This window comes from Notamacropus eugenii, chromosome 4 (assembly GCF_028372415.1).
Source record: "Notamacropus eugenii isolate mMacEug1 chromosome 4, mMacEug1.pri_v2, whole genome shotgun sequence".
Classification (NCBI taxonomy): domain Eukaryota; kingdom Metazoa; phylum Chordata; class Mammalia; order Diprotodontia; family Macropodidae; genus Notamacropus; species Notamacropus eugenii.
In genome coordinates this window covers 106,810,614-106,835,854 of record NC_092875.1, presented here as the reverse complement: position 1 = coordinate 106,835,854, position 25,241 = coordinate 106,810,614, and the positions used below count along the sequence as shown (strand labels likewise).

The 25,241-nt window shown below is 41.2% G+C and overlaps 1 protein-coding gene across 2 annotated transcripts in view; it reads left to right on the top strand.

Annotated features, from left to right (window-relative positions):
• Window positions 1–24,962, top strand: part of CCN4 (cellular communication network factor 4) — a 51,908-nt gene extending 26,946 nt beyond the window's left edge. Inside the window, exons 2-5 of one of the 2 annotated variants that reach the window (XM_072603012.1) lie at window positions 1,807–2,086; window positions 9,626–9,883; window positions 17,668–17,861; window positions 22,599–24,962. In XM_072603012.1, the coding sequence (XP_072459113.1) occupies window positions 1,807–2,086; window positions 9,626–9,883; window positions 17,668–17,861; window positions 22,599–22,898 (1,032 nt within the window). In that variant the 3' untranslated portion in view covers window positions 22,899–24,962. The remainder of the gene's footprint in view (window positions 1–1,806; window positions 2,087–9,625; window positions 9,884–17,667; window positions 17,862–22,598) is intronic. The other variant, XM_072603011.1, reaches the window with a different exon arrangement.
• The last annotated feature ends 279 nt before the right edge of the window (window positions 24,963–25,241 follow it).

Sequence of the window (25,241 nt, the reverse complement as noted above, 5' to 3'; positions counted from 1 at the left end):
AGTCAGCTACTCTCCCTGGGTCTCAGTTTTCTCATCATAAAATGAGAGGTTTAGACTAAAAGGCCCCTGAAAAGTCCCTTTCTATTGCATGTCTATGAGCTTGTGTTTCTATGTTCTTCAGAAAAAACATAACACCTTTACGTAGCAGTATTATTGCACTGCTTCCTCTGCACAGTGTCTTGGGGTGGGGCGGGGGGTGCCAGGGTGGACAGACAAGGATAATTGTTAGTTCGTTTTGCTTTTTACTAAGCCTGTGGTTTCATTTGCTTAGGGAACTCCCAGGAAGAAATTCCCCGCACCAAAGCAGTTCAGTTTAGTATCTGTTCTGCACCTTACAATCCAGTGAATGAATGGACAAATGAAAGAGAATTTATAAAGCATATGCTATGTGAGGAGCCCTGGGGATACTAATTAAAAAGTAGAGACAGTCCCTGCTCTCAAGGACGTCACATTCTAATGCTCTAAAATGGTTTCCTAGGAGACTAAGAGGTTAAGTGACTTGACCAAGGCCATCCAGCCAGTGTGTTAGAGGTACAACTGAAACTCAAGACTTCCTGACTCTGAGGTCTTCCTCCATCCACCAAACCATCTGACTCTCCTCTCTCCTCTTTTCCAATTCCCCCTTACCAATTGCTTGACCAAATAACATACCAATTCTAAACCTTGTATACAAAGCCTTCTACAATTTGGCTCCAATATAACTTTCTAGTCTTGTCACCCCTTTACACAATCTACATTCCAAATAAACTGGATTGCTTGCCAAAGCCAAATCTTGTCCTTTCCTGCCTTTGTACCTTAGCTCATCCTGTTTCTCTCACCCAAAATGGTCTTCCCAGCCCTCCACCCACCCCTTTCATTGTTTGCTGAAATCCTCCCCTTCTGTCAAGGCCCAGCTCAGGAGGGACATAATCCATGGATATGTCCCTGATCTCCCCATCTATAAGTGATCTTTCTTTTCTCAAATGTTCATTATTGTATCATGGGACCTATTATAATTATTTGTACCTGTTACCCTCTACTAGACAACTGGATTGTAAACTTCATAAGGGCAGGGATGGTTAAATTATCACCTTTGTATCCCCGGTGTTTAGTACAGTACTGTGTACATTATAGATGCTTAATAGACATGAAATGAAATGGGATGGGATGCAATGGAATGCACTGGTATATAGTGGAACAACTGGGAAACAATGGGATCCAGTGGGATGCAGAGGGATCCAGTGGGATCCAATGGGATCCAGTGGGATGCAGTGAGATGCAATTCAATGTAAGGTAATAGAAAGGAAACAGCACTAGAAGAAGATTCCAGTTAGGCGGTCCCACTACTAGCACTTATGTTATTCAGTCATTTTCAGTCTTGTCCAACTCTCCATGACTCCATTTGGGGTTTTCTTGGTAAAGACATTGGAGCAGTTTACCATTTCTTTCTCCAACTCATTTTGCAGATGAGGAACCTGAGGCAAACAGAGTTAAGTGACTTGACCTGTGTGACAGGGTCATACAGCTATTAAGTGTCTGAGGTCACATTTGAACTCAGGTCTTCCTGACTCCAGGCCTGTTGCTCTATGCACTGCACCACTTAGCTATCCACCACTATAGTTCTGGAGTGATAGGAAAAACACTGGACTGGGATTCAGGAGATTTTAGTCCTCACTCTGCTGTCTAACTTTGGGCAAGTCAATTGCCCTCTCTGGGCCTCAGTTTCCTTTTCCATAAAACAAGGGGTTAGACTAAAATGATCTCTAACTTCTTATTGGGATCTAATAGTTGTACTTTTCCTTCTGTTTCCCCTTTTTTTCTCTGCAGGCCCTTATCCAGTCTCCTACTCTTATGCCCCAAACCTCAGTCCCTGTGGAGGACACCTCATCACGCCCTCAGTTCTGTAAGTGGCCATGTGAGTGCCCCCCAACCCCACCCCGATGTCCCCCTGGCATCAGCCTTATCACTGACGGCTGCGAGTGTTGCAAAGTGTGTGCCCAGCAGCTCGGGGACAATTGTACCGAGGCAGCCACTTGTGACCCTCACCGGGGCTTGTACTGCGACTACAGTGGGGACCGCCCGAGGTACGCAATAGGAGTGTGTGCACGTAAGTGACATCCCTACAGTAAGCTGCTAGGCTTAGCTCTCCTGTGAATAGATCCTAACCATGCACTCCTCTGCTCAAGACCCTGCAATGGCTTCTGAATGCCTGCCTGGCATTCAAGGCCCTCCACAGTCTAGTGCCACCCCACCTTTCTAGCTTTCTGTAACATTCCTCTTCTTTGTGTACTCTGAGCTCCCATCAAAGTAGGATAATTCTGGCTCTCCAGGACCCCATGTTTTTCTGCTTCTATAGATGCTGATCCCCATGAAAGGAATGTCTGCCCTGCCCCACTAAATCCCTACACTTACATCTGCTAAAGCCCTACTAAGGGATTCCCTTTCCAGAAGGACTTCTCTGCCTCACCCCCATCAGCAACAACCTCTCACTTCAGACTTCATATGGTGCTTTATTTCCCCCTTCTTGTCAGACCCCAACAGATTTTACTACAATTATTGGTACATAATACTATAATTATTGAAGAGTCAGATGGCTTAGTGGTTGGAGGAAGACCTCAGAGTCAGGAAGGCTTGAGTTTCAGTTGTACCGCTAACACACTGGTGTACCTCTAACACTTTGGTGCACTGTAAGGCACATAGTAGGTATTTAAAAGAAGTACTAAAAAGGAAGCAAAACAAACTTATTGCTTGCTGAATTTATCACATGCTCTTTGGGGAAGGGAAAAATAATAGGAAGCAAACTTCCCTAAGTTTATCCCATGAAGGCAAATAAGATAATTTCTACCCTCAATGAGCTTATTATGGTATAGTTGAGGAAATGGAACCTGTGGCAAAATTACTATAATACTCATTCAATTGTTATTAATGCGTGAAAGGAATGCTAAGTGCTTCAAAACTTAGGATGAGGGAAAGATCTTTTTTTCATGAAAGAAACATGGAAGGTTTCATAGAGGAGGTGGCATTGGAACTGGGATTTGAATCATTATATTACAAACAAAATAATAGAGCTAACAGAGATCTTAGATGAGCCCTGGATAGATGAATGGATGGATGGATGGATGGATGGATGGATGGATGGATGGATGGATGGATGAATCAACGAATGAATATTATCTCCCCAATTAGAGTCCTTGAAGGCAGGGACTGTCTTTTGCCTCTTTTTAAAATTTTATTTTAATTTATGGGAAAAAATAAGCATTCTTTTACCTCTTTTTGTATTTCCAGTGCTTAGCACAGTGCCAGGCACATAAGCACTTAATCAATGGTTATTGATTGAATACATATAACAAGTGACTGCTATGTTCCAGGAACTGTGCTAGGTACTAGGAAAATACAAAATGAGATAGGCCTTGCCCTCATGAGTGTACATTCTCAGAGGAAACAATACCTATCCAGAAATTGGAGTTCTGGTTTGGGGAAGCCCAGAGTCCTCCATACATACCATAAGACAGTTGATTATCCCACCTTTTTTCCATGAGAAGTGGTTGGTTGGTTGGTTGTTGTCCTTCGTCTTTGAAGAGGACCAAAATGACATCACCATTGTAAAGTGAAATTTCAGTGTGTCTTACTGTGGCTGATCAGACCAATATAAGCTCGAAATGCTCTACCACAGGTTGGGTACAGATAGTCTGTTTGAATATTTGGGGTGGATATCCCAAATTTGTGCATCCGGTGTGTACTTTGTGTTGTCTCAATTCTGTTTTGCTCAAAGAGCACAGCACCTTTTCTTATGTGGGCATACCATGCTGAGTGGTCCTGTGCCACTGTCTCCCATGTTCCACAATCAAATCCAAAGTTCTTGAGAGAGACCTGGAGCAAGACAGGGAAAACAGGTCAGGAGAGGGGTGCCTCAGGATATATGGCAAGATGCCAGGTTAGGCCCTGATTTTCTGATGGATAGGGATGGTTAGGTGTGTAGGAGGGAGCTGAGTTTGTATCAGCCTTACAGAAGATGAGACAGAGAGACCAATAGTTTGCCAGCATGTCAACAGGCATGTCAATAGGGTGTGGGAGGAGGGAATTGCTGGTGTGGGAGGGGGATAAATAAGTCTGGACCCGAACTCTGGTGAGCAGACTTCCTGTGGTTTCAACATCCTTTCTCTGATCAGAACAGTGACAGAGTCCTCGACAGTCCTATATACATCACTAGAATTCAAGGCCTTAACTAAACTTTCTCTAAACATACTTCCTAGCAAAGGACTCTGTAGGTGTTTAATAGATATCTTTGAATTGGGTTACAATCAATCAGGCAATAAGCATTTATTAGGCACCATATTCTTAATAGGACAACTGGGTGGCAGTGGATAGAACAAGAGGCCTGGAATCAGGAAGACCTCAATTCAAATCCAGCCTCAGACACCTACTAGTTGTGTGACCCTGGGCAAGACACTTAACCCTCTTTGCCTCAATTTCCTCCTCTATAAAAGGAGCTGGAGAAGAAAATAGCAAACTGCTCTAAGATCCTTGCAAGAAAACCCCAAATGGGGTCACACAGAGTTGTATACAGCTGAAGCAACTCAACAGAAAAACAATAGCCAATGTACTTAATGTCCCACCTTCTACAGGAAGCCTTTCCTGACCCCTTTAATGCTTCTGGCTTCCCTCCACCCTCCTCAGATTATCTCCAGCTTGGTCAGTGAGTCAGTCAACAAAGATTTATTAAGCTCCTGCTATGAGAGAGAGAGAGAGAGAGCGCGAGAGAGAGGGAGGGAGGGAGGGAGGAAGGAAGGAAGGAAGGAAGGAAGGAAGGAAGGAAGGAAGGAAGGAAGGAAGGAAGGAAGGAAGGAAGGAAGGAAGGAAGGGAGAAAAGGAAACAAAAGACAATCCTTGCCCTTGAGGATCTCACAAACTAATGGGGCAGACAAAAAGCATACAAATATATACAAACAAGTTATATGCAGAATAAATAGAAAGAATTAACAGAGGGAAGAGGAGTTGGGAAAGGCTTCCTGTGGAAGACAGTATTTGCACTAGGACTTAAAGGATACCAGAAAAACCAGTAAGCAGAGATGAGGAGGGAGAGTATTCCAGATATGGAGAAGTCAAGGAAAAAACCCAAAACTGAGAGATGGAGGGATCTTGTTCTTGGAATAACTGGAAGGCCAGTGTCACTGGATCAAAGTGTCACATGTGCACTCCCTTACCAGGTTCCATTTAGAAGCTCATCCAATTTAAAACTAGAAAGACTCTTAAAGATCCTATAGCAAAGAATCTCTAAATAGCAAAGAGTTCTTAACTTCTTCTGTGTTATGGCAGAAAAATATTTGTGGGGCCGGGTGGAGAGAAGAGGAGATTGGGTTTTTTGTTTGCTGATTTGTTGTTTTGAAGCTGGATCTCCTTTTCTCCCCCAGAGATAAGCTCCAATTCTTGGACCCAACCCCAGCACTGATCAGCAGGAAACTTTGATCTACCTTGTTTTTCTGATCTGACTTCTGAAGGGAGGCGAGTAGCCTCACACTTCCATAGGCAGGCTCATCCTATTGATGCCAGACTTAGTACAGATACCTGATTGGACTTAGCACTGCTGCAGTTCAGAACTCCCATGATTAATCCATCCATCAGTCTCAGCTTCTTCAGAAGCAGGGAATACAGAAATGTGCTACCATGCATGGCCAGAATGTGGTTGTTGCTGTTGAAGCATTTCAGTAGTGACTCTTCATGACCCCATTTAAGGTTTTCTTGGCAAAGATACGGAGTGGTCTGTCCTTTCCTTCTCCAGTTCTTTTGGCAAATGAGGAAAATGAGCCAAAAAGTATTAAGTAACTTGTCCAAGATCACACAGCTAGTAAGTATCTTAGACCAGATTTGAACTCAGTAAGATGAGTCTTCTTGACTCCAAACCCAGACACTCTATCCACTGCACCACCTAGATGCCCAATTGGGCAGTCATTGATAGACAAAATGATGTGATTTGAAGGAAATTATGTCTAACCATTCCTAAAAGAAAATCTGTCCCCTAACTGAAGTCTGGAAGTCCACCATTTGTGATTCACTCTTTTAGTGGTAAGGCATGCTCTCTTTGATGTCTTTGAAAAGGAGAATGAGCTGGAAAAGGTGAATGGAAGACTGAAAGAGAGAAAGGAAAAAGGAAAGCAATAGTCAGGAAATATGGTAGTAGGAAGGGCACTGAATTTGTCAGGAAGACTAGGTTCAAACTCTGCCTCCAATCTGTATGACCCTGGGCTAGTTACTTAATTTCCTGTGCCTTTGCTTCATAATCTATAAAGGCAGGGACTCAGTGACCATGATGGTCCCTGCTATTCCTGAATCTATGACTTTATAACTTCACAAAGCTCACAGTTTTGCTAAGTACCAGACTTACTGCTTTGATAGTTGAGTGGAGTGGACAGCATAAAGGACTTGACATCTGCAACTGGTTTCAAAACCTATCTATTGATCTCTGAGCCTCTATTTCCTCACCTGAAAACTAGGCATGATAATACTTGCACTGCCTGCTTCCCAGGATTGATATGAGATAATTTCCAAAATCATCTAATTATTAAATTATTTAAAATATTATTTTAAATGTTTAAATTATTTTTAAATTTTAAAACCTTAGATGCCCAAGCAATACAAACTATTACAACTTCTCCTATATGCATACATAATTATTTGAGGGGGAGGTATGTATGTATGTATTTGGAGGAAAAGATAGAAGTGAATAGAAGGTATTGGGAGAGAACATGAGAGAATAAGAATTTATATAGTACCCACTATGCGCCAAGTACTGTGCTAAGTACATTTACAAATATTATCTTCTTTGGTCCTCACAACAACCCTGTGAGGTAAGTACTGTTATTATCCCCATTTTACAGTAGAGGAAACTGAGGTAGGTAGAGGTTTAGAGATTTTCCCAGGGTCACACAGATAACAAGTATCTGAGGCTACATTTGAACTCAGATCTTCCTGACTCCGGGCCCAGCTGTGCTATCTAGTTGCCCCCTTTATTGCAAAGAGGTAAATTAAGGCTTGATAATGAGAAAAACTTCCAACCAATTCCTATCCAAAAGTTTAAAAAGTCAGAGATATGCTAGAAGGGACCTCAGAGGGCATCTAGTTCAACAACCTGTGATATTTAAACAGGTTCAAGAGACATAGTTTCTGGATAATTTAATCATTTATTTATAAGGCCAGAAGGTTATTAATAAAAGGATCGTCATTTGGCTATCTCTCTTAGAGCAAAGACCCCTAAAGATTGTGGGGTCATAGTTTATATGCCTTTCAAAGAGGAGGTGTTCCTGAGGGCAATCAACTCAGATTGATTAATACAAAGACAGGTGTGAGCAATATTAAAATGAAGCTCATAGGATACTTGATCTAGGTCATTCAAATCTTGGTCAAAGAGACATCCATTTCCATATCACCTGTGTTGATAAAAGGGAGAATCAACCTTTCCCCAGGCTTGTCTGAGCAAGTGCAATGAGTAGGCATATCATCAGTCCATATTTCGATTTTTTTTTACTGTCTAATTAGATCTTGGCCTGGGTAAATCTCCAAGAGAGATTCCCCCCATTGGTTGGTTTCTGGATGAGGAAGCCAAAAAGCCAAAAAACTTTGGCTCTAGTATAATAATTAGTTATTAAACATAAGGGAGAAATATTCATTTCTCACATGCCACATTTTACAGCTGAGGAAACTGAGGCCTTGTCCAAAGTCACACAGATATTAAGTAACAAAGCCAGAATTTGATCCCAGGTCCTCCAGGGTTCTTTCCACTGTGCCATACTGCCTCCACTGTAGGAAGGATTCTTTTTCAGGGATGGGTTGGACTAGATAGCCCCTGAAGACTCTTCCAAATCCAAAATTCTGTGACTCTGTGATGGGACCCAAAATGTAGTTACTACTGAGTAGGTGTCAAGTGGAAAGGGAAATCTCTAGTGGAATGACCTACAGATTAGCCTGTAGCACTTGGGAGGTTCATGGTTTTTAATCCCTCCATTGGAAATGCATAGGTATCATGTTTGTCCAATTTTAAGATGACCCAAAACTGGGAGGGATGACAGACACTTGTTGTTTGTTGGTTTTTAGTTAACTGTCCATTTGTCTACAACTTTTCATTACCCCATCCAGGATTTTCTTGGCAGAGGTACTACACTAGTTTGCCATTTCCTTTCCCAGTTCATTTTACAGACAAGGAAAATGAGACAGTTAAATTATTTTCCCAGGGTTACCCAGCTAGTAAGTGTCTGAGGCTAGATTTAAACTCAGGAAGATGAGTTGTCCTGACCGTAGGTCTTGCACTCTCCCTACTACACTATCTAGCTACCATTTGTGGACCAGATGTGTTTAATTCCTCCTCCAACTCCAAATTCTCTAGTCCTATAAAACAAGGGACAGAACAAGGTTTAGCCTTGTGTCAGCTAGAAGGAAGGTGTTTATTATTCCAGGTCCTGGGACAAAGGGCTACAAGCCCATCTTTCCAGATCGATAGGATCTGCCAGGGCTTGTGTTCAACTCACAGAGGCTGTGAGAACCCAGGATCACTTACATACCATCACTAGGCATTACAGGAGGGTTTTACTGGAAGAATTGTTATTATCATAACAACTGTTTTATTATCATTAGTCATAATAGTTGTCATCATATTTAATTATGATAATAGTACACTGTTCCCACAATAAAGCTACAAGGGAGATATAGTGGTCTAGCAAAAATATTCCTAGAGTTGGAGTCAGAATCAGGTCCAAATCTGGTCTCTGCTCCTTACTAGCTCTGTCATTTAACTACAACGAGCCTCAGTTTCTTTAACTTTAATAGTATAGATATTATATCTATTTCATAGTACTTTGTATAAAGTACTTCATAAAATGCCATTGACTTTCACTGGGATACAGATTACACTAGTTGGGGTCCTTTCCAACACTGAAATTCTATGATTTTAGGGAGATAGTGCAAATATTTGTATCCTCATTTTATATGAGTGAGGAAATTGAGATTCTGAGAGGTAAAAAGATTTGTCAGTGGTCCACACACCAAGTTAATGAAAAATCTAGGAATCAAACCAAGGTTTTTTTGATTTCAGAGATGTGATTAGAGTGAGGTCTATGGAACTTTGAACAAAGCAGAAAATTCATAGGGTAGAATCATCCAGGAGGTGTTTATTCTCTCTCAGCAGCTTAGAAGCCTCATGATTTCCTAAGGTATAACTCCCTAGGATATAACTCCCTGACTCCGACCACTTTTTCTTCTTCTTTTTTTTGAGTCAGACTGGGTTAAGTGACTTTCCCAGGGTCACACAGCTAATAAGTGTCTAAGAGTGGATTTGAACTCAGGTCCTCCTGATCCAGGACCAGTGCTCTTTCCACTGTGCCACCTAGCTGCCCCTGACTCCCACTCCTTGAGCTATACCACCAAGTCACTTCCACACCCACCAGTATCTTTTGTTCTAGGTACAATCATTATTCATTCTCTCTCTGCCTAACCCCTAGTCAGGTGTTCTTTTCACCTCTTGGAGATCAAACACCCTCCATGGTGCCTTTGTCCCCCAAACTGATGAGTTTAAGATCCTCTTTCCGTTGTGCCACAGTAATTTCCCTGCTAAGAACCATACCTGTTATTGGTGGTGGTCTTGTCTGTGTATTTGCAGAAATGGTTGGTGTAGGCTGTGTCCTAGATGGGGTAAGATACAGGAATGGCCAATCTTTCCAGCCCAATTGCAAGTTCAACTGTACTTGCATCAATGGGGCTGTGGGTTGCATATCCCTCTGCACCAACTCTCGCCCACCACGTCTCTGGTGTCCCAACCCTAAGAGGATCAAGATGGCTGGCCGATGCTGTGAGCAGTGGATCTGTGATGATTCAAAGAAACCTCGGAAGACCTTGCCACGCCACATCTCACCCTCAGGTAAGGGCAGGGGAAAGGGGAGGTTCCTGGCCCTGGCATGGACAGGTTAGGAAACATCTGAACTTTCATTTTAACTCTAACAATGGTTTATGCAATGGTCCGGTGTTTGCTAGTCAACCAATCACTCAATTAAAAAAAAGATAGGACAATTATTGAGAGTCTGCCATGTGATTAGTATTCTACCCATCGGTGTTGTATGGGATAAAAAGAAATTAAAGCAAGATTGCTATTTTCCCAAAGTTTACAATATATTAGAGAAAGTAAGATAGAATGATGAGAAACATCTTAGAGTGGAGGATAGAGAGATGACATTGAAAGCAAGTGTGGCAAAGTTCAAGTCCTTTCTCTGATTCAAATTAGCAGTGAGATCACCACTTAATCTCTCAGTGCCTCAGGCAACTCAGAAACTACAAATTACAAATGAGTTGTGAATCAATATTAGTGGAGGGAATTTCCATTCCAACAACTCACCACACAGGTCAACTCACGGGTGTACCCCTCCTCTTACCCCCCTTCAAAAGTGGCGTATTGGTGATAGTACCAAAAGGGGCATTAGAGATCATCTAGTCTGACCCCTCATTTTTCGATTGATTGCAGCAGAAATTAAATGGCTTGTTCAGGGACTTATAATAAGGTAGTCGCAGAACGGAGATCAGAACAGCGAATCACAGGATTTAGAGAAATCATCTCATCTAAACTCCACATTAAAGAGGAGACCCATAATCTGAACTCAAGTCCTCTGATTTGCATCCAATGCTCTTCCCATAACATGATACTGGACTTTGTGAGATGGAACTCAGTATACTTAATGCTACATTTTGATTCAATAAACATTTATAAAGCATCTACAATGTGGACGGGTACCGTGGTAAGCACTGGAGATACAAAAAGCAGCAAAAGATAATCCCTACCCTCAAAGAACTCACAGTCTGGTGGAAGAGGGTACAATATGCAAACAAATATATACAAAATAATGTAGACAAGATAAAGAGGAAATAATTAACAGAGAGAAGGCCCTGGAGTTAAGGGGGGGGGGGGGGGGAAGGCTTCCTGTAGGAGGAGGGATTTTTAGTTAGGACTTAAAGGAAGTCAGCGAGGTGGAACATGCCAGGCACAGGGGACAGCCAGAGAGAATGCCCAAAGCCAAGAGACAGGGTGTCTTGTTCATGGAACAGCTAGGAGGCCAATGTCACTGATCAAAGACTCTGGGAGAGATGCCAGGCAGTAAGATGATCTGAAGCAAGCAATAAACCAAACATCTATTAAATGACTGCGATGTGCCAGGTACAGAGAAAGAACTTCTCACACTTTAAGGTTTACAGAGTGCTTTCCCAAAGCAACCCGATGAGCTCAGGGATATAAATGTTCTTATCACCATTTTTATAGATAAGGCAACAGACAGTCAAGAGTAATGAAGTGATTTTTCTCATGGTCACATAACTAGATCAGAGGCTTGAACACAGGTCTCCTGACTACCAATACAGCACCAAACCTACTCTAAGAGGTCAGTATAGAGGGGCCAATCAGAGCCTGTTCCTGCCACAAATAAGCAAAAAGAAACCATGGTCTTATCACATACAAGTCTCCAGGAGTAAGTGAGACAAGCTACAACAGCTCTCTGCAAAGCCAATGATTCCATGAAGGGGGAATCTGTGTTGGGGTGGGAGTGGGGGAGTACTGCTCCTGAAACAGGCTAGAAAGTCAATAACGTGTTCTAGTAAAAACCATTTGGTTATTGAAGATCCAGGGCCATGGTGACCTAGAAGGAAAACAAAAATCATGTATCCTGTATATCAAACCAATTGCTTCAGGGCTGCTGAGCTCAATTGCTCAATCTCTCTCTCTCTCTCTCTCTCTCTCTCTCTCTCTCTCTCTCTCTCACACACACACACACACACACACGCACACACACACACATACACAAGCACACAAGCACACACACGCACACACACGCACACACATGCACGCACATCCTTTTTCATTTTTCTCACTTTTATCCTTACTATCTTTTTTCTTTCCTCCTTTAAAAAACACCTCCTTGTTTTTTTTCTCCTCCTCCTTCCCCATCCTCAGAAATGTAAACTCTTGAAGATCAACTAACCCAACCCTATAATGTCATAGATGGAGAAAACGTGACCTAGAGAAATGAAGTAGATTTCCTGATGGGGTCTCTGGGGTTCACACATGGTTTGTCTGAGAAATTACCCCAGGTTTAAGGTTCTTTCTTAACACCCATTCAAAACCATAACTCATGAGTCCCAGACCATGTTTACTTTTATCAGACAGCCACAGGAAACATTAATCCAAACAAAGATATTTAATTAAGGAACATGGACGATAACGTGCCAAAAGAAAACTCCCCCATGCATCCACTGAGTACATTTTTCCTAGATGTTGCCATGATACCAGTGGAGAGGACACACCCACAGAAAATTCATGTGATCAGGGAACTACCAAAAAGGGCACACTTGTAGGGAAAACATGAATCCAGAGAGGATGTGCAGAAAGGAATTCATGGAATAAGGGCACATGTGTCATAGTACACGTGGCCCAGGCATTCACATGCCAGGACAACTCTGAACTGTGTTATTCTATGAATACTGATATATTTTCCTGATGTCAGATTCAGTTTCATATACTTACTAGTTGGGCAAGTCACTTAACCTTCTGCCTGCCTCAGTCTCCTCATCTGTAAAATGAGGATAATAATAGCACCCTACTTCCCAGCATTGTTGTGATGATAAAATGGAGTAAAAGTTTCAAAGCACTTCTCAATCCTTAAAAATACCCTGATACACTAGTCATGATGAAGATGATGATGATGATGATGATGGCAATGTCATCAAGCTGTTCCCTTCTAGGCACTGTATCTTTTTTCTACCCTAGGAATGCTGTAGTTTTGTTGGTCTGGTGGTCAATGCTGGGCAAGTCACATCTCTGCTGAACGTAATTCCAATAATCATAGTTGGCCTTTAACATTGCTTCAAGCTTCCAGCTTCTGAGATATATCTCTATGGGATCACCAGCTAGGCAACCAGTCTCCTGTCCTCCAGGGCATGGTGATCAGAATGTTTCCCCTAAATAAAGGCGTAGGAGGACAGTTCCTGGCCAGAAGCTATAAGCCATCACACCTTCTAAGGGACCTTCAGAACAAAAAGCCAGGTGGAGCACTTCCAGGTTACAATCAAGTCTTTTAATTTAGAGATAAAAATCCCTTGTCACTCCCATTTTTAACCTCTTACAGTGGTCTTATATCTTAATACCCATTTGGGAAGGCTGTACCTAAGAAATCCCAGAAGAGCTGTGTGAAAGCTAAACAACGAAGCCCCCTTCTAGAAGCCTATTTGGATTGAAATGAATCCAAGCTAGAGTAAAATCAATGGAAGATGTAAAGGTCATTGCCCTCCACTCTCCCGGCCCACATTCTTATCTTTACTATCTACATCTGTCAACAGGGAAACTCAAAAACTAAGTGGCAAAGCCAGGAATCAAACCCAAGCTTCTCCTAACTCCAAGAACAATGTTTTTTTTTTCTTTCTACTGTTTTCTATCTAGCAGACCATCTCATCCCACTGTCTCCTACAGATACAAAGGAAGATGTACCCATATTTTATGCAGTTCCTAAGTCAAAGGTTTCCAAACATCTGATGTCTTATGCCATGCTTTATGCACTATCAAAACACTCTCACATCTCTTACCTAATTTGATGCTTGTAAAAAGCCTATGGGTGTAGGCAGGAGATGCATATGTTATCCATAGTTAAGATAGCTGAGGCCCAGACAGGGCTTACCCAGGACCACACAGCCAGTCTAGATGGCTCTGGACAAGTGAGGCTGGTGACTTGCACAGCCCTCCCTCACTCAAAACAAAATCAAGTGCAAGTCATGTCATCATTTCTCTGATGGCACGGTCTTCGTCAACAACGAAAGACAAACACAATCCTGTGAGTAGATGCATCTGGCTGAATGCTAGCTGGGTAACTCACCTCCTCCTCTCCTATCTACCTGGCTCTCCTCTTTCTTCTCTCCATTGGAAGGTAAACTTGGATGGCCAAAAGATGCCCAGTTGACTTGGGTTTTACTGGCTCCTCTCCTATTTCCCTTCTCTCTCCTCTCCTCTTCTCATCCCTCCCCTCCCCTCCTCTCCTCTTTCCTCTCTCCTGTCCCCTGTCCTGTCCTCTCCCAAAACCTTAAACCTACTGCACTCTGAGACTGGGACTCCACTGGGGCCCAGCCTGAGGGCTCCTCTGGACTCTCCTAGTTTGAGAGTGATTATCAACAGTAACTGTTGCTGTGTCCCACCCAGCCTGATGTCTTTTTTTTTTCTTGACCTCATTAAAGGGGCCATGCCCTGGCTACTTTTTAAACAGACCTATTCAATGAATGGACATTACCTCACCCTAAGTGAGTACCTGAATAGGCCTTGGCCTAAAGGGCCCAAGGTCTCTCAGTGCATCCTGAGTCATCTCCAGTTATCCTGATGAATATCTGGTCACTGAATTCAGATGACTCTGGAGGAGAAGTGAGGCTGGTGACCTGCACAGCCCTCCCTCACTCAAAACAAAGTCAAGGGCAAGTCATGTCATAATTTCTCTGATAGCATGGTCTTCTTCGGCAACGAAGGACAAACACAAGATAATGGAATATTAGAGCCAGAGGGAACCTAAGAAATCATCTAGTCCTGCCCACCCATTTTATAGATGAGGAAACTGAAGTCCAGTGAGGGCACCCAGTTAGTGGCAGGGTTGGGGCTTTAGGCCATTGTTCATTCTACTTTGTTGTTGTTGTTTGGTTGTGTCCAACTTTTTATGCCCCCATTTGGGGTTTTCTTGGCAAAGATACTGGAGTGGTTTGCCATGTCCTTCTCCAACTCATTTTACAGATGAGGAAACTGAGGCAAACAGGATGAAGTGACTTGCTTAGGGCCACACGGCTAGCAAGTGTCAAGAGGACAGATTTGAACTCAGAGAGAAGTCTTCCTGACTCCAGGCCCAGCCCTCTATCCATGCACCACTTAGATGCCTTTCTTTCTAACCTTCTGCTACTTCCCCTGCTTTCAGACTAGTATTCATTTCACTTGCTCAGTGCTGCCCCCTAGCTTTCAAGTTCACACTCGTAGAGATTTTCCTGGGAAAATCAGGTCAATTCACAACTGTTTACAAAGATGGGGGAAAAGGGCATCCATGGAACCCATGACTGTGTTCTGGACCCTTTTCTCTTTTTTCTTTACCCTCTCTCACTTAGTGACTTCACCAACCATTGTGAGTTCCGTTATCATGCAGATAACTCCCAATTTTACTTTTCTCACCCTAGTCTCTCTCCTTCACTCCAGTCCCACATCACCAACTTACCTGCTGGATACTTTCAGGTGGATGCCCTATAGGAATCTCCAAATCCACATGTCATGTCTAAAATTGAACTCATATTCCCTCTCCCTCACCCCTCAATCTACCCCTTTTTGGAATTTCCCTATTAACGTTCAGGGTATCCTAATCCTTTGAGTCTCCCAGGCTTGAAGCCTCAAGGTCATCCTCATCTCCTCACTCCCTCCATGTCAAATCAGCTGCCCAAATATTGTCACTATTTCCACAATACCTTTGTAATATGCTACCCCCCTCTCATACACTTTCCACTCTAGTTATAGTCATCACCATGTGGATTATTGCCATGGCTGCCTAATGGGTCTGCCTGCTTCCAGTTCCTCGTCACTCCAATCTATAATCCACCTAGCCACCAAAGGCTCTTTCCTAAAGTACAGGTCTGCCCATGTTACTACCTTACACAATAAACTCCTGTTACCCCTTATTACCTCTAGGATCCATTTAAACCATTCTATTTGACATTTAACCCTCCATAATTTAAGCCCTTCCTATCTCTCCAGTTTTCTTATACATTACTTCCTTCCATGCACTTTGAGGTGTAACAATACTGGCCCCTCATTGTTTTTCACATGCACCGTTCCATCTCTTGCTTCTGTGTCTGTGGTTGACCCTCCTTATCTCCACCTCTTAGAATCCCTAGCTTTCTTTAAGACTCAACTCACCTGAAGCTCATCCTTCATATGAATCCATTTGAACATTATGCAGTTAAGGGGTACAGTGGATAGCGCATTAGGTCTAGAGTCAGGATAAACCTAAGTTCAAATCCACACTCAGCTACTTACTAGCTGTGTGACCCTTGGGCAAGTCACTTAACCTCAATTTGCTCATATATAAAATGGAAAAAATAACAGCACCCACTCCCCAGGGTTGTTATGAGGATCAAAAAAATGATATAATTATAAAGTATTCAGCCCAGTGTCTGACACACAGTGAGCATTCCAAAAATGTTAGCTATTATTATTCTGAAATCTTTTCTGATTCACTCAGTGTCTTCCCATCCAAGGTTCCTTTGTGTCAGTTTTTATATACTTACATACATAGAGCTCGTTTCTCCTAGTCGAATATAATTTCCTTGAGAGCAGGGCTGTTTTATTTTGTCTTCACATTCCCAAAGTCTAGTATAATATCTGTACATAGTAGGTGCTTAATAAATGCCTATTGATTGGTTGAAATAAGGGATTTGTGCCTAACAGCTGAGGACCAAGCATTATTTGCTTTGCAATATCTTTTTCTGAGTTTATCAGGATTTTTTACCCCAGCCCAAGGATGAAGAAGTTAGAGAACAGGAAAGGAGATTAGACATAAAACATGGTTCTAGTGTCATTGAGAGGTAGTATTGTACAGTGGAAAGAACACCGCCTTTGTAGACAGAGGAATAGGTTCAAATTCTGCTTCTTCAACTTCCAACCTTTGGAACCTTGGCCAAGTCTCTTAACCTCTCTGGGCCAAGTTTCCTCATCTGAAAAGGTTGTGGGGGCTATGGGAAGACTTGTATGAACTGAGTAAAGCTGGAAGAACCATTTACATGGAGACCATCACAGAATAAAAGAAAATAACTTTGAAAGATTTCAAAACTCTGATCAGTTCAATAACCAATCATGACTTCAGAAAACTGGTGACAAGGTGGCCTTCCTACCTCTCAGCATGGTGGTGATAGACTAGAGGTGCAGAAAGAGATGTATGTTTAAAGACAAAGCCAATATATTGACTTGTTGCCTGACTCTACTTACTGGGTACAAGAGAGTGCTCCTATTGGTGGAATGGGGGAGGCAGAGAGGGTTAGATAATGAAAAAGAAGGAGAAACAGGAGGATGAAGAGGAGGAAGAGGAGAAGAAGGAAAAGAAGAAAGAAGGAGGAGAAGAAAAGAAACTTTTTTAAAAAACACAAAAGATAACAGAAGGAAGTTCAGAAGAAAACAGAGACAAGCAGGGTATTTTTTGTCACGTGTTAAATTTAAAATGAATTTAAAAATCTATTTAACAAAAGTTCTCAGTTTTACACATAAACCTTTTTCTGTTTTTTGTACATTGACATATTTATGTTTATTATATTCATAATAAAAGAGAATATTTAGATAACTGGATAGATAGGTAAAGATGATGGAGATGATAGATTCGATAGATAATAGGCAAATAGATAGATAGATAGATAGATAGATAGATAGATAGATAGATAGATAGATAGATAGATAGATAGATGGATAGATGGATAGATAGATGGATGGATGGATGGATGGATGGATGGATGGATGGATGGATGGATGGATGGATAGATGGATGGATGGATGGGTAGATGATGGATGGATAGATAGATAAAATAAAGTAAATAAAGTTGGCATCATTGGTCTCTAAAGTCCATTCCATCTCTAAATCTATGACCGTATGATCTCCTTGTCACTCACAGCTTCGGAAAGAGACATTGAGTCATGGCAGAAGAATTGTATTGTCCACACATCTTCCTGGAGCCCCTGTTCTAGAAGTTGTGGGATGGGAATCTCTATCAGAATCTCCAACAACAATGAACAATGCCAATTATCAAAGGAGAGTCGCCTGTGTAACCTGAGACCCTGTGAAGTGAACATCACCCAGCACATCAAGGTAGGAGCTACTTTTCCATAAGATTGAAGGTTCTCTCAACATTTGGTCTGGTTGTATTGTGCAATCTCAAATTAACTCTACAAGTCATTTGTTTTCTCCTGGAACACTTTCAGTGTCAGGGAACTCACTACCTCACAAGAAAGGCCATTCTATTATTAGATGACTTGTTAGAAAAAGCATATTGTAGCTCATGGCACATGTAAATTTTTATTCATTCATTAGAAATCTCATACTGAGCTAAAATCATCTTTATAACTCTTCCCTCTTCTTCCTTCTTTTCAATCAATTAATAAACATTTATTAAGCACCTACTTACTATAAGCCAGGAACTGTGTGATAAGCATTGTACTGGGAGTACAAAACAGGCCAAAAATAGTCCCTGTCCTCAAGGAGTTTAATTTTTCTTTTTGTGATTAAATTCTGGCTCTGCCTTTTATTAGTTATCTGACCTTAGGCAAACCACTTGACTTCTGTGGGACTCAGTTTCCTATCTATAAACTTGTGATTTGTAACGTTTTTTTACAGTTAACTCAACAGGACTGCTTGCCATCCCCTGATTTTACCTGACTCTTTCTTCTATCTGTCTTTGCTTAAGTTCTTATGATATGCTTCTAGGGGTTCAGGGACCCCCAAACTATCAAGGTCTGGGGCAAAGTCATCTGGAAAGAATTGATGGACTCAAGCAGTCTTCCAGTCAAGTGACAAAAAATGTATTATAATGCTAATAAAGTAGGTGGTGCTCCTTAGAGAACTCATAACTTAATAGAGGTGAATCTAAAGTTTATATGGAAAAAGTACAGTGAATGGTGTGCCAAGTATGCTAAATGGGTGGTCAGGGTAGGATCAAGGATGGTCTGCTCCTAAAGGAACATATAGTTTCTGTACCTTGGACATAGGTGTCATTCACTACTGGCATGGCTGTCCTGTTTGTACAGGATAGCCTCAGGAGTCTATAGCTTGATCTCCAGATTGTATATGGAAACGATGGGAACAAGTACATGATAGTTCTGCTGGTACAAGATAGTCCTGTTTATACAAGGAAAATTCTACAAAGGTCAGCTTGTTCTTGTAACAGGGAGAGATAGTTTGCCTCGCTGGGGCCCACTCATGAGTTATTGCCAGAGATATGGTCCTAGAACTGGGGTCCAAGCAACCCATCACTTAGTCCTTCTCTTTCTGCTGTTAATAATTCCTCCCTCCCTTCAAAATCTAGTTCAAGTACTACCCTTTCCATGAACTCTTCCTTCCATAATATTCCCCAGCTGAAAGTGATGTCTCTTTTCCTTAAATTTCTTTTAGCACTTTGCCTAGACTTCTCCTCCACCTTGATTGCATTTTCTTTGGGATCTCAGCAAGGGTATGCTGGTAAATGTTTAACAATCAGCTTTCCAAAGGGGAAAAAGTATGCATAACACATTTAATCTGCATTATTAATATCTTAGCTTTGCTAATCAAGCTAAGAAAGTTTGCACTTTCTAAAATCTAGATAATAAAAACCCAATCAAGAGCAGAGTTGTAGTCTTTTCTGAGGTATAAATATTCACACTGAAAATTTAATAAAAAGCACGTCCCTGAATGAATCAGTTTTGTATGATCATCACTTTTCTCACTACCACCTCTGCCCCCTTTTCCCATCATTCTCTGTGGAAGCAGAAGGGGATCTCACAAGACTGAGATTGTTTTTATGTGTATCTTTGTTTCATTGGTTGTTGTTGAGCCATTGCAATCCTGTTCAGCTTCCAGGACCAAAAAGAAAAAAGTCATCACCAATTATTCAGAGTATTTTTAAAAAATTTGTTACTGTATTTTAAGACAAATTTACTCACTTCTTTTTATATACAGTTATAATCTCTTCTTCCCTCTGCTACTACACCCCCACTAGGAAAATAAAAATCCTCATCATAAAATGCATAGTTAAGCAAAACAAATTCCCACATTGACCATGCCCCAAAATATATATCTCTCTTTGAATTTCAAATTCATCACTTCTCTGGTAGGAGGTGGGTTGTCTAGACTGCTTGTCATACTTAGCTGGTCTAATCCTGAGGAAAAAAATAATAAAGTCTATTGCCAGGACAGAATAGCCTTTCCAGTATGAAAAAACCCTTGGGAGCTTGTGCTCTGTAGGAATAGCCTTGGAGAATACCCAGTCAACACTCTCCTCCCACCCTACCCCCACCACATACAAACTAACTCTCTCTCTCTCTCTGCCTTAATCCATAGACACTTTGATAAATGGAATATCGCTAAATTCATGTGTCAGACTGAACAGGATGGTTCCACTGAGTAAACTTTCTGGTCCCTCCAGCCCAGCTTTTATGTCTCTGATGAGGGCAGCTAGGTGGTGCAATGGATAGAGCACCAGTGCAGAAGTCAGGAGGACCTGAGTTCAAATCTCACTTCAGACACTTTACACTCACTAGCTGTGTGACCTTGGGCAAGTCACTTAACCCCAACTGCCTCTTCCTGGGTCATCTCCAGTCATCCTGATGAATACCTGGTCACTGGATTCAGATGGCTCTGGAGGACAAGTGAGGCTGGTGACCTGCACAGCCCTCCCTCACTCAAAACAAAGTCAAGTGCAAGTCATGTCATAATTTCTCTGATGGCATGGTCTTCTTCAGCAATGAAGGATGAACACACACGTCTCTGATGAGGGGATCAAATGATGTGTTACTGGAGGAGATTGGGGTGCTACCTTCTCTGGAGGTCTTTGAACACCCAGTTGCTTAGTCTCACAATGAAGGAATAGATATGGACTTATATTTTTACCCCCAGTATGGTTGTAGAAAGACAGAAATGAGGAAAAGAATAACAAAAAAGGGAAATTACATTTTTTTTTCTTTTTTTTTATTTTTATTTTTTAATGTTTAACAATCACTGCCATACATTTGCGATTTTATCCCCCCCACCTACCCCCCACTACCCCCCTCCCTCCCCATGACTGCATACAATTCTGTATAGATTCTACATATACTTTCCTATTGAGTATATTTTCACTATAGTCATGCTATGTAGTCAGACTAAGATAAATGAAAGAAATCGTATAACAAATCAGAACATGATACACAAACACATACACATACACAAACATGATCTGCTACATTATGTGAGTGACTTCCATATTTCTCTCTCTGAGTGTGGAAGGCATTTTGCCTTGAGATCCACCATTGGGATTTTTTTTTTTTTGTAAGAAGTTCTTGTGTTATTACAAAAATCTAAGTCTACCAGAAAAAACTCTCACACACTGTGGTCGTTGCTGTGCATGAAGTTCTCCTGGTTCTGCTCCTTTCACTCAGCATCAGGTCATATAAGTCCTTCCAGGCCTCTCTGAAGTCTTCTTGTTCATCATTTCTTATGGCACAATAGTACTCCATTACATTCATATACCATAATTTATTCAGCCATTCCCCAATTGATGGACATCCCCTTGACTTCCAGTTTTTGGCAACTACATAGAGTGCTGCTATAAATATTTTTGTACATGTGGGACCCTTTCCCATTTTTATGATCTCTTGGGGATATAGTCCTAGTAGCGATATTGCTGGGTCAAAGGGGGGAAATTAAATTTTTAAAGAGTGATATGGAAAAGGGATGAGGGAGAGCTAAGAGACCTGGGTTTTTGAGCTGAATCAAGTATTAACTCATTATGTGACCTTGAGTCTATCACTTCCTGGTTTGGGGATTAGTCAGTAAGAAAGTATCTATTAAGTACTTTCTTTGTTCCAGACCAGGGATGGGGAACCCGCATCCTTGAGGCCACAGGTGGCCACCTCTAGGTCCTCGGGTACAGCCCTTTGAGTGTAGATTCAGTCAGATTCATTCTCTTTTTAACTCTTCCTCCTTCCCTCCTTAGTTCAATCAAGCAACAAACATTTATTAAGCACCTACTATGAGCCAGGCACTATGCCCTAGGAATACAAAAACAGGCCAAGGACAGTCCCAGCCATCAAGGAGTTTAATTTAAGATACAGTCAAAGGGCCATGTTTGGCCTCCAGGCCACAAGTTCCCCACCCCTGTTCCAGATGCTGAGGTAAGCGCTAAGGATAAGAAGAAAGGCAAAAAATAAAGTAGTCTCTTCTCTCAAGAAGCTCATGTTCTAATAAGGGAGATGATGTAAATAACTGGATACTGTACAAGATGTATAGAGATTACGTGGAAGGCAATCTGAGAAGGGAAGGCGCTAGCAGCTGGGGGAAGAAGCAGTCATTTTCTTCATTTGTAAAATGAGGAATGATCAACTAAGATGATTTCTAAAGTTCATTTGGGATTTGCCATTCTAGAATCCTTGTTCTAACATTCTTTATTATAAGGATGTTCTCAGCTCTAACATTCTGTATTTTAATAATCTTTGTTCTAAGAGCACTTCCTGCTACAAGGTTCTGTGTTCTAACATTCCAAGTTCTAAAGTCTCTTCCTGCTCTAACATTGTATTCTAATAGCCTGTGTTCTAAGGTCACTTACAGCTATAAAATTCTATATTCTAACATTCTGTGTTCTAGCATTCCAAGTTCTAAAGTCTCTTCCAACTCTAACATTCTATGTTCTGAGTCCCCTCCCAGTTCTACCATTCTGTATACTGAGTCCCTCTTGTTCTTAAATTCTATGATTCCAAGGTAAGAAGGATCACTTACGTTGAAAGGAAGGACCAAAGACTTAGGCAAAAGAAGGTAGGCAGTCAACCAAAGAGTACTCTTAAGACCAAACTAAATAAATCTCACTTTCCTCTCTTCTAGCCAGGGAAGAAGTGTTTGGCTGTGTATCAACCAGAGCTTCCAGTGAACTTAACCATCTCTGGCTGTGTGAGCACCAACAGCTACAGGCCCAAGTACTGTGGAAGCTGCACAGATAACAGGTGCTGCACCCCCTACAAGTCCAAGACCATTGTTGTGGATTTCCAGTGTCCTGATGGCCCAGGCTTCTCCTGGAAACTTATGTGGATCAATGCTTGCTTTTGCAACTTGAGCTGTAGGAACCCCAATGACATCTTTGCAGACCTAGAACAATACCAAGATTATGTAGAAATAGCCAACTAGGCAAAAGGTTAGGAGGACCACCTTTCATGGGGTCAAAGGCAACTTCATCTCATAATTTCATTCTCTTCCACACTGACAGATTCCTTTTTCTTCAGAGGCTGCTGCAAGATGCCTGTTGATCAAAAGAGGTTGGCTTCTCATATCTAGATCCTAGCTGAACACCACTTTCTACCTTAACCCTTAAGTCAAGGGTAACTTTCTTCATGTAGCATTTGGTGCTATTTGCAGAAAAGGCTCAAATGTCTCAAATAGCAAACCTTAAAACATTTTTTTACAAATGCTAGCTATTATTAAATGGACAATGTGGTTACTGTTTATTTCATAGTTACCTAACAACCATTTGTAATGTAGGAAAAAGTAATCACTCCTAACAGGCTTTTCTTTCCACTTTCCAAAGTGCTGGGGAGATAGGGTAGGGTGAAGATAAAGCAACATGTTATTTTTCTACTTCTAGCTCTTTCTCTACAAAACACCTCCATCTGATATCTTTGTATTTAATTTTCTCTTTGCCTAAGACTTAAATGAATGGGTCTGCTCTTCAGAAAATCCAACTGGCAAAAGGCCAAACGTTTAACTGATCTATTAAGGGCATTTTTCACTTCGTAGATAAACTCATAGCAGGGTCTCTTTAACCAGATCTCCCAAACCATTATGTCTTTTGCACATAGCTCACAGTCTAGGCTAGACTCTAGCCTGGTAGTGGAGGAAGAAGTAAGGACACAGGATTTGGGGTCAAGTTCAAGCCCTTTCCCTTACTATCGATATGACCTTGGAGAAGCAGCAAATTCTTTGAACCACAGTTTCATCTGTAAAATGGAGATAATAATCCCTGCCCTGTCTATCTCACAAAAATTTTGTGCAGATCAGACAGAATCATGATAAAGTTATAAGGTGCTATATTAATGTGAACTATCTTAGAAATAACAAAAGACACATTCTGCTGTCTGGGTCATGTCTTAAATAAACTGGGGTACAATGCAGTATCAACTCTCCCCAGCACAAGGACTTTGAGAAATTCATGGCTAATATTTCCACGTCCCTTTATATATCTTTCTCAGTCCTTGTGGATACTTTCTCCATGGCTTTCCTTATGACCTTGCCTTGGGAACCAAAATGGAAATGATACCCTACTGCCCTTCATGAAAAGCTCTAGAAGGAAGCATGGGGAACAATGAGACATCTGCTGTCCATTAACTAGTGGGCACAGATGTCACTCAACCCTATCAGAAATATCAAGTTAGATGCAGAACTTAAATAAAATCCTAAAGAAGTCTTTTATTGATTGACCACTCTTGGTTAAGAGCTTATGGTGGCAGAAGCCTGGTGCTAGTTAGGAATGGTAATCTGGTACCTGTGATCCACTCTAACCCATGGTGATGTCATGACTAGATTTCTGTAAGTCATGTGACTTGCTGTGGCTTCCGTCCATGCATAAATGTCATCTCTGTGCGTCCTGGAAAGCAAGGCTCTCTGGAGAACTCCCATCAGTTTTGTATTCATGCTATTGGAATAGATTGGGTGGGATGCCTGGTAGAGGCAAAAGAAACTAGATTCCTTTGGTTTTGTCATTTATAATCTTATTCATTTCATCAGTGTTACTCTGTATGTGGTAAGAAAAGTGATGTAGCTCCAAAACATTATATCAAAGTTGTATCTCTGACTTTTCTAAAGGTTTCTAGTTGAACAGAAATGTGTAAACAATGCCTTGCTTCATTAATCGTGAAAATCATTTAACTGATGTGGTAATGGCTGATTGCATATCTTTGTCTATATGTATGTATGTGTATGTGTATGTATATATATAATATATATCATTTTCAAACTGTGACTTACTATTTAATCTTACAGAGGTATTTTTGTAAAGGATATTTTTAAAGCCTAGAGAAATTTATCAGGATTTACAAATAGTGGGCAAAATGAGGTTTGTTTCAACATCATGTTTCATCATGTTCTTCATTGTTCATCATTGTATGGTCCTTTCTTACCCAAAGTGAAAGATTTTTATTACTTCAGTCCTGAGTTTGTGACTTTTCTCCTGAAAATAATAAATCACCAGCAAAATGACCAGCGAACCAGTACAAAGTGTTTCATTTGGGTTTCTGGAGTCAAAAATAAATAAAAATCTCAAACTGAGGATTAAAGTAGAATACGGTAAAAACTGACCAACTGTTACTTAACGTATCTGTCTGCTAGTGATTTCCTCCACTCTTCACTTTTTCTAAATACCACCACCCCCATAATCCATCTGTTACCAAGGTCTTTCAATTTTATCTATGTAACATCTCTCAAATATGCCCCCTTCTTTCTGATGATACATAAACCACCCTAATGCAGGCTCTCATC